We start from the raw sequence: 9,116 nt of genomic DNA on the forward strand, positions 1-9,116 counted from the left end.
AGCGTGTTTGCGTGTCAACCAACATCATAAGATATTTAATCGTCCGCAGGTTGGTTGAATCAGTCTACAGAATCCCTACAGATTCTATGTAAGAACGGAATGAGTATTTTGGGATCCTTTGCGTAGGATGGTCTTGGTCTTAATTTCCCGAAGGAACAGGCTTTGCAAAATGAGCGAGGGGCCTTAGAAGCAACTAATGAGGATGTTGGTTAGGCCTGAGCGTCCGTAGTGCTATTAGAAGCAAAATGTGTGACTACATCACCCATCATGGCGTTGGAACCATGGAAAGTGGCATCCATGGCATCTTGACCATGGGGAGAATCATCCTCGGCGTCATGACCATGGGAAGGGACTTCCATGGAGTCATGGCCAAGGGTAGCGCCATTTATGGCGTTGTCACATGGGACTTGGGCAGCCCAATGGCACCCCAAGATGGCTGCAGTGCCAGATGCTGCAATTGTTGCGGTCTTGCTAAGTCCAGGAATCAATTTTCGATTCTTGCTTCTTCTCACTCTGAAGAATGGATGTCCGTGTGAAGTCTTTAGTATACGGAGCATCATATCATGACCAGGATGTCCTAGTCGGTCATGCCAAAGCCAGTATGTGTCAGAATCCAAGAGATCTTCTCTCATAACTTTATTGGATTTAATAGCTCGAATAGTGACATAGAGTACACTAGAGAGACACATAAACTTCTCTAAGATGCACCTTTGTTCACAATCATTAGAGGTATTGCAAAGGAACTCATTTTCGTTCTCTGCATGCGTTTCCGCATGGAATCCGTTGGTTATTCATAGGTGCGATTTGCCCTAGGGGCGTAGAAAGTTTCTGTGACAGTAATTAAGGTGCCATTTGGCAAGGAGAACTTGGGCTATTCCATGTCCTTGAATTAATACTGATGGCCCAACCATAGTAGTCACAAAGTCAATGTTCAGAATCAAAATAGAGTCATAATGAACAGAACTCGAAATTTTATTCATAAGCCAACGGAGTACATCATTGTCTCTGAACCATTAGGAGAATCTAACCCAAATGCTAGCTAATGCAAAATGGCAATTGCCCATTACATCTCTTGGAAAAATAAAGACTTAAAACAGAATTGGTGATCTATTGATCCTAGCCAGATTTGTAGTCTTCAACCCTTCACTCTAGATCATCTCCTTGATCTTCTCGTTCCACATAGTGAGCTTCTTTTGCTTCACAATATGCTTTGTAGGCGGTCACAATTTCTTCACGAGCTCTACAAATGTGTGCCCAATGACTGGATACTCCACATCGAGAACATGCATCTCTTTGCTCGAACTCCATTGATTGAGGAGCTTTGAAAGCGTCATTTAGATGGCTCTTAGTGTTGGTGGCGCCACCAACATGGCCAGAGGCGTTGCCTCCCTCTCTTTTTCCACGTTGACCTCTTCGGTTCCGTGTTCGCCTATTTTAGCGATTACCTTCCCAAGTAGAGCGATTATATAGACCAGAACGTTCAGAAGTATCCCTAAGATTAGGGTTTCGCTCTTGGCGCCCTCTCTTAGGGGCGTGACTATAATTGGATTCCGGAATAAGCTCTGTTTCTACGGATCTCTAATTATAGTTCTTCATAAGGATGTTGTCATGCTTTTCAGCGACATTCATAGCTCCAACAAACTCATGAAACCTTGTGATCCGTCCCGCAGTAACATTGATTAGATAGTTCTTAGCAACCATCAATGCAGAGACGGGGATGGTAGAGAGATTTTTCTCAATCAACATCGCATTTATGATCTCTTTACCACAGAATTCCATTAAGGATTTAATGCGAAGTGCTTCCGAGTTGTAGTCAAGAACTGACTTGAAATCACAGAAGCGGAGGCTATGTCATTTCACTTCTAGGTCAGGAAGCAGGGAGTCACGGATGTTGCCAAATCTTTCTTCGAGTGAGACCCATAGCCTTCTGGGGTCTTCTTCATTCATACACTCATACTGGAGCGAATCATCCATATGACGAGTCATTAGGATGGTGGCTTTCGCGTTATTTACCTCTAAGGATGCTCTATTTGCTTCCAAAGCTTGAGCTTGCTCAATAGTTAGCACGTCCTGACTCGGCTCGAGAATCATATCCAAGATTCCATCGGCCTTGAGATGCTGGCGGACATCACGAACCCACCTGTGATATCCAGAGTCAGTTGTTCCCAATGGAGCGAAGTCCAATTTGTTCAGGTTATTCATCCTGAAAGAGAACAAGAAATTAGGGTTAGTTTCGGAGCGAAAAAGGCTACCACGAAAACAATAGAAATTTCTTAGCGTAGCCGCTTCCAAGAAATTTAGGGATTTATGAGCGTAGTCATTTCCAAGAAATCCGATTCCAAGAGGAATTGGATTAGATCGAAACAATGATGTGTTTGTGGTCGATCATAACATCTCAACAAACTCTAAGTTTGGAGGACTCTACAAGCTCCAAGCTTGGAGTGAGCACGAACCCCCACAGTTCGGCTATTGGTCTCCCCTATGAAGAAGAAAGGGGGGGTAGAAGAAGGGAGGTTGCAAGTCCCCGAGAAAAGAAGAAAAAACTTCAAAAGCGGGAACCTTTAGAAAAGTTTACCTCTTAGAATTGCAGAGCGAGCTTCAGTCCTAGGCGAACAGACTAAAGAGATGGTCGCGTGGTCGCGTGGTCGCTGTGTCGCGGACATGTCACGGGGTTGCTGGCGTGTCGTGGGCGTCGCGGATGTGTCGCTGTGTCGCGAGAATGCGAGGCCGCGAGGATGACGAGTCGCGAAGAAGCGGAGTGGCGAGGGCTGGCGAGCGTTCGCGGGAAAAGCGAGCGCGCGCGAGGGTACTAGTCTGATAACTCACGGAAGTGTCGCGGTGTCGCAAGGTCGCAGGGTACGGAGTCGTGGGGGTCGCGCGAGGAGGCGAACGTTCGCAGGAAAAGCAAACGGGCGCGAAGGCAGAAGGCAAGCAGGGCTTGCGAGCACGAGGACAGGAGGCAAGCGGGGCTTGCAGGTGCTGCAGGGGCAGCGAGGCTAACCTGGTAGGGTTAGCGTTGAGTTGTGACGCGGGGACTGCGGGGGCAGTAGTAGCACAGGCGAGGCTAATCTGATTTTAGGCTTATAGCTAGGGTTAGGGCTCGTGCTAATAACGTATTTTAGAGAAACGGTAATTGAGAGAGAATTGTTGTGTATGTACTTTAATTGATAATAGGGGCCTCTTTATATAGAGGATTACAATGCATAGAATCCGAATCATACAAGGAAATGTAATCATACATTGAATAGGAATCTCTAAGATTCTTCTAGTTAAACCCTATTACCACTAGGTCAAGTAACCTAGAGTTTGGGCCAGACACATAATCCGGATTTCCTTAAACACTCACTTTTTTTTTTTTTGAGTAAATAGATAACTTCATTACTTATTCAAGGTCAGAAGGCACGTACATCAGATGCTGTCTCATACTGAAAAATTAGATGACACAAGCTGCCAAGCAAAAGACAGGTGACCCTCACTGTTAACACATACGCTCACTTATTGAGCCTAAAAAACAAGAAACCAAATTCTCACTACTAATGTCACGCCCCGAATTTCAAACATAAATAATAATACAATTACATCAAATACACCAAGAGTGATGGTTCGGACACCAACTAATTAGCTGAGAAAATTTTCCTTTAAACAAGGCACCCAATGATGTCCCGAACCCACAATCTAAATACAGACTCGTTCTTTAAAGTCACATATTACATTAAGCAAAGTTTACAAATTAAACTGAACATCAATTCAATAAGTAACTGTACACACAACGCTCATTACACAGCGGAAGACTAATAAGTGCGTAGCACAATTAGGTAATAAACCTACCACTGCAGCAGCAAGGAAAATCTACCGCTTCAACCACGCTCACCCTAACCTGCAGGATAAACTCCTACACCATGGAATAGTGCACCAGGTTGCAAATACAAACCAGGTAAGCTTTTGCAAGCTTGTATGAGTAAACTCAAAAACCAGCAACAAAACAACATGCTTAAGTCCTCACAACCTAACAATCAATAAGCATAATTCACGGCATCAACATTCCACTTATTTCAATAGCATGCATCAACAAGACTACTCACACTACACCAAAAACTGCATCACACAACACTAATCACACAACGTAACAGAAATCATCCGTTGTGTGTTTAAGTAAACTCGATTGTACAACGGTATTAGTGATGTTCTGTTGTGTGAATGTCAATAAAGTGATAACTTTTTTATCAGAACTACATTACACAACAAAATTAAGTATTGTCCGTCGTCTGAGTCTTAAAAAATTTAGCAGCAGATTTCCCTCCACTTTGGAGTCTTGGTTGCCTCTTGAAACATTGAAATTTGGGGTACTAAGTACAACGGATTTCACTATTTCCGTTGTATGATTGAAAAACTGAGCACCAAAGTTTGAGGAAGCTTGCTTGAATGTCTTCCCTAAGATAGGCCTAGCTAGTGCAAGCTGTGGAAATTATACAACAGAATTAAGATTTTCTGTTGTGTGAAATTGGAACTGGGCGGCAACATTTTGAGCTAAAATGTTGTAGGCGCCATGTTTCCCTCCATGATTTCACATTTTGATTTTTAGTGCGACTCTCAGACGACAGTTGGGTGAGGTTTCTGTTGTGTGAGTAACTTTGACAATTTTTTTCTAGGTTTAATTGCCATGCCACGTGTGGTGCAAAGAAAACAAAGAGAGAAGGAAAACAAAACCTAGCACGACATACAAAGACTCTCAACCCTCTCTCTCGAATAGCCTCCCCGAAGCTCACTCGTGAAACCTCGATCTCTCTTGTGAATCTCTCAGTCCTCCGCGAAAGCTCTCTGTCTCGTGAAACCTCTCTCGGCCCTCTCTCCCCAGTTACCAATTCCACACTTAAATTCAACCCTCTAAATCCCTCTCCTTCGCTCCTCTCTTTCCTCCACCACTCGTCTCTTCTTCATCTTCCGATTCTCTCGCTTTTCTTCTTCTGCTCTCAGAACCCATCACCACAGTCCAATTCTCCGACCATCCGATCACTACTCCCTGCCGCTTCCACCCACTTCGCCAAGCGCTTCTCCTCCCTCTCCCCGCACGTTGTCGCCACTCCGTTAACCCCCTCGCCGTCAGGTACTCTTCTCTCTCCATCTCAAAACCCTAGATTTTCCCCTTTTTCCTAATGCTTCGTTGTTTTGATTGAGTGGGTTTTCGTCGGCGTAGTGTTCTCTGCTATGGAATTGGGGGTTGAGTCTAGCCATCTGTGACTCGACTTGTTCTCCAGCTCATTCCGAAGGATCTCGAGCCTCTCGTCATCGCCTTCGAAGACCTCGACATGCAGAAACAGATTCATTCCGCAACAACATTTTTGGGTTTTGGCATAGTCACCATCGAAGACCTCGACTCGTTCTCCAGCTCGTTCCGGGGCTGTTGAAAGCTTTCTCTTTGTCGTTAAGAAGTAATAGTTTCGATTTCTTTGTTCTTGTTTTGGCAGTAACCCTCTATTACATTGTGTTAATTCTAAGGTGGAAGTGATTGATGTTCTGGATTATGTATTGATTATTGCCTAAATTGGATGCAGACACCATAGAGATCTTCAAGGGGTAAGCTGGACCGGACGCCTACTTGGGCCGTCGCCAGAGTCTGTGCTGTTATCATCATCATCTCTTTGATTTTGGAGAAGGTCCTGCACAAAGTTGGAACGGTACTAATCTCTCTCTCTGTAACTACAAATCGGTTTCTTGAATACCCTTTTACTCATTCGTTCTGCGGTTTCTTAGTTTCTACTTCAAATCGGTTTCTTTTAATACCATTTTGCTCATTAGTGTTGTGTTTCTTAGTTTTTAGTGTAAGTGATTAATGCAGAATGTGGATCGCAATTCAAGTTTTTCTGAGCCTATTATAATTGGTGGTTTGACTCTTGTGTGCTCTCCTGATCATGCGGGGGTGACCATTTTGGTCCCCAATTTAGTCAAGAATTCTGTCTTTTTGTCTTTCTATGTAGAAGCAATTACAATAGACTATAGTTTCTTTCATACGATGGAGGCTGTGAATTCCAGCAAAATAATATTTTGGGAAATTCTGTTTCTTTTGTATGATCATTTTGACTTGGTAATGACTTCTTGAGTTGTTTGGATGAAAAGAAAGTGCCTCAGTGCTGGGATTCTAGATGAAATGATAACCGAGCAAATATCAATGTTGAATTTTCTTCATTTTACACAGTTCTTTCTTTTCATCCCTGTTTCTTGTTCGTTGTCATCCCTGTCTCTTGTTATGAGATTGATGATTTCAAATCCATTCATTTCTTGATATGAGGAAATTGGTGTGCTGTAAATGTAATGAACATTGTCTTAATATGGGCAATGTCACTTTATGAGGGTTCTTTTCATTAAAAGAAACAATTTCAATGCAGTGGCTTTCGGAGAGGCACAAGAAAGGTCTGTTTGAAGCTCTGGAGAAGGTTAAAGCGGGTAAGATGCACTTCACATTTACTCATAATCATGTTCATCACAAAGGATGCTTTAAAGTGATTCAAAGCTTAAACCAACTTTTCTCACTATTTTGGAATTGAATCTTTGTCTGAAATAGCAAACTATGGATACACATTTGACTTGTGATGAAATTGTTGCAGAGCTCATGATTCTGGGTTTTATTTCACTAATCCTGACCTTTGGTCAAAGTTACATTGCCAAAATCTGTATTCCGCTTAAGGTTGCAAACACTATGCTGCCATGTAGTCAATCTTCAACTGCTTCGGAAGATGAAGAATCAACAAGTCGCAGAAGACTCTTATCGACTGACCGCCGATTTTTAGCTGCTACAACTACTACTTCATGCAATAGTGTAAGTGTGCCCTATTCTTCACCACTAAACTTGACCATTTGATTGACAGTAGAGAGCATCATTCTGTTGATTATGCAAATGAGATGTCCAAGCATGTATCTTCTTTCTTTAGCAATTGAATTTGTGAGTCACATATGGATAGAACAATTCATTTTATCTGAACCCAAGGGTGGGTCCAGTGGCTTGTTCTTTGTTTTATCAAGCATGCTACTATATCCCATATAAGTTGAAGATTTTCCAAATTACAACTAACAACAAGCAACTATGCTCTTATCGGATGTTAACTTATCTGATTCTTGTTACCAGGGTTTTGAGCCACTGATCTCTATTAATGGATTGCACCAATTGCACATCCTCATATTCTTCTTGGCTGTCTTTCACGTAGCATACAGTGCTATCACAATGCTTCTTGGGAGGCTAAAGGTATGAAAAGTCTACTTTTGCATGTTTTTCTGTGTGTCTTCTTAGTAATCAAAGGTCCATATGCATAGATAAGTAAAGTCTCTATCATTGATTATATGGAAATATGAGTTTATGATGCGAACTTGATGAACTGGTTGGGTCCTCGATCCATGTTAAACAATATTTAGGGATCCTTACCATCCAAAAAATTAATAAACTTTGCATCTAATATATCTTCAATAATTGTTGAATGTTTCTTTCCACAGATTCGAGGATGGAAGGCATGGGAGGCTGAGACTTCATCGCATAGCTATGAGTTCTCAAATGGTATATGATCCTTTCATGTACATAAACTATTTTTAGAACTCGAAGCATTCCCCTTCTTATTGACAGAAATTTCTATACTTGTCATCTTGAGGCCTCATTTTGTTTCTTCAAAAGCAGTATATTAGTTTTCATATATACTTGACCTTTTGGTTACTTGTCTCACACCCAGCAAGGAATGCTGTATGCCTTTTTGGTCAAGTTTTAATTGATGTGTGTTTCATTTTGGAGTTTGTGTTATGATTAATGGAATTGAGAGGAAACGATACTGAAGCTATGTTTTAGTTCATTTAGAATTCTGGAGTTTAGTGCTTTTTGTTGCGGATAGTTGATTAGGTGGTCAGCAATTTACCCCAAAGGCAGTTTCTTGACACCTCTTGTGGCTTTCTTTCTTTGTTTTGTTTTGTTTTGTCTACTGAGCATGGAAAATCTGATCAGTTTCTCAACGTCAGATTTAAGGAGATATAAGACATCATAGATTTGTATAAACTGCTTGTTAAGAGGATCTCATTTCTGTAGCCTTTACTTTTATGTCATCATACAATATACATACTATTAAAATGCAAACTAAGAGTAGAGGTACAAATCTGTCAAGCACAAATTAGTTATTGCTATTCTAGTACCTAGTACCTCTCTGTCTTATTTGAGATAATTGTTCTGTCCTTACTTTTGTTATACTTACTAATTATTATCGCCGTCTTTGCTATGCGAAGAGGGGAAGGGAGGAGATGGTGAGTACTTAAAGTACTTGACTTATACAATCATAAGTCTACTTATCTATGTTTGTCTTCTTGCAGTAATGGAGAGAGGGTTTCAAATACAAATGCAGTAGAATCTACTGGAAAAGAAAAGAAAAGGAGAGATTTGATCTACAAAAAGCACTTTTGGCTGCTCTTTTCAATGCTCCTGAGAGACCCAAGGAGCCGGAGCTAGAAAGACCCGAGGAGCCGGAGCTACCAAAAAAAAGAATAGTAAGATCAAGCAAGGGTCATTGGGAGATCAAGCATGGACTACCAAGCTATACTTTCCTTCATCATGCAAAACCTAGGAAACTTAAAAGCTTCTTAGTCTATGATATGTATGAATGCTTTAACAATGTTCCTTAAATTCAATATTTGATGAATTGATGTATCACAATCCTTTTGGTACAAATATTGATCATTTGATGGTTTGCATTCAATTTGTCTTCCAATTGATCACTATTATATCCATTCAGAATTTGGGTATCCACACAACGCATTCATAGATATCAGTCATATCACACAATGGATTTTAATAACTAACATCATCTAGTTTTAAGCTCATACAACAAAAAATACTAGAACACAGTTGTCTTACTCTAAATCACACAACAGACAAACTACAAAACCGTTGTATGAAAATCTTAACCCACAACGGCATAAAAGCAAATTCTGTTGTGTGAACTGCTGCACACAAGTGCTGCACATGGATGCGTCCGACATCTGTCGAGTTCTGGGACAACGGTGTTAAGGAATATATGTCGACTGACTTTATATCATACAACGGTGAATTCACCGTCGTCTGATTTTTCATCAGACAACATCGAGATAGACGA

General features: G+C 41.3%; 1 protein-coding gene across 1 annotated transcript; it reads left to right on the forward strand.

The window, feature by feature from the left end:
- Nucleotides 1–387: 387 nt before the first annotated feature.
- Nucleotides 388–8,669, forward strand: LOC133711260 (MLO-like protein 10). The gene is made up of 7 exons (XM_062137411.1): nucleotides 388–465; nucleotides 5,562–5,675; nucleotides 6,384–6,441; nucleotides 6,603–6,814; nucleotides 7,121–7,237; nucleotides 7,483–7,543; nucleotides 8,338–8,669. The coding sequence occupies exons 1-7, from the start codon at nucleotides 388–390 to the stop codon at nucleotides 8,370–8,372; spliced, it is 675 nt and encodes a 224-aa protein (XP_061993395.1). The 3' UTR covers nucleotides 8,373–8,669.
- Nucleotides 8,670–9,116: the final 447 nt, after the last annotated feature.

The sequence above is a fragment of the Rosa rugosa genome, chromosome 5, assembly GCF_958449725.1.
Source record: "Rosa rugosa chromosome 5, drRosRugo1.1, whole genome shotgun sequence".
In the NCBI taxonomy this organism is placed as follows: Eukaryota; Viridiplantae; Streptophyta; class Magnoliopsida; order Rosales; family Rosaceae; genus Rosa; species Rosa rugosa.

Coding starts and splice junctions, on each gene's coding strand:
- LOC133711260 (XM_062137411.1), top strand. CDS start 388: ATGGCGTTGTCACATGGGACTTGGGCAGCCCAATGGCACCCCAAGATG. Junction 7,238..7,482: donor TGCTTCTTGGGAGGCTAAAG/GTATGAAAAGTC, acceptor TTCTTTCCACAG/ATTCGAGGATGGAAGGCATG. Junction 7,544..8,337: donor TAGCTATGAGTTCTCAAATG/GTATATGATCCT, acceptor GTCTTCTTGCAG/TAATGGAGAGAGGGTTTCAA.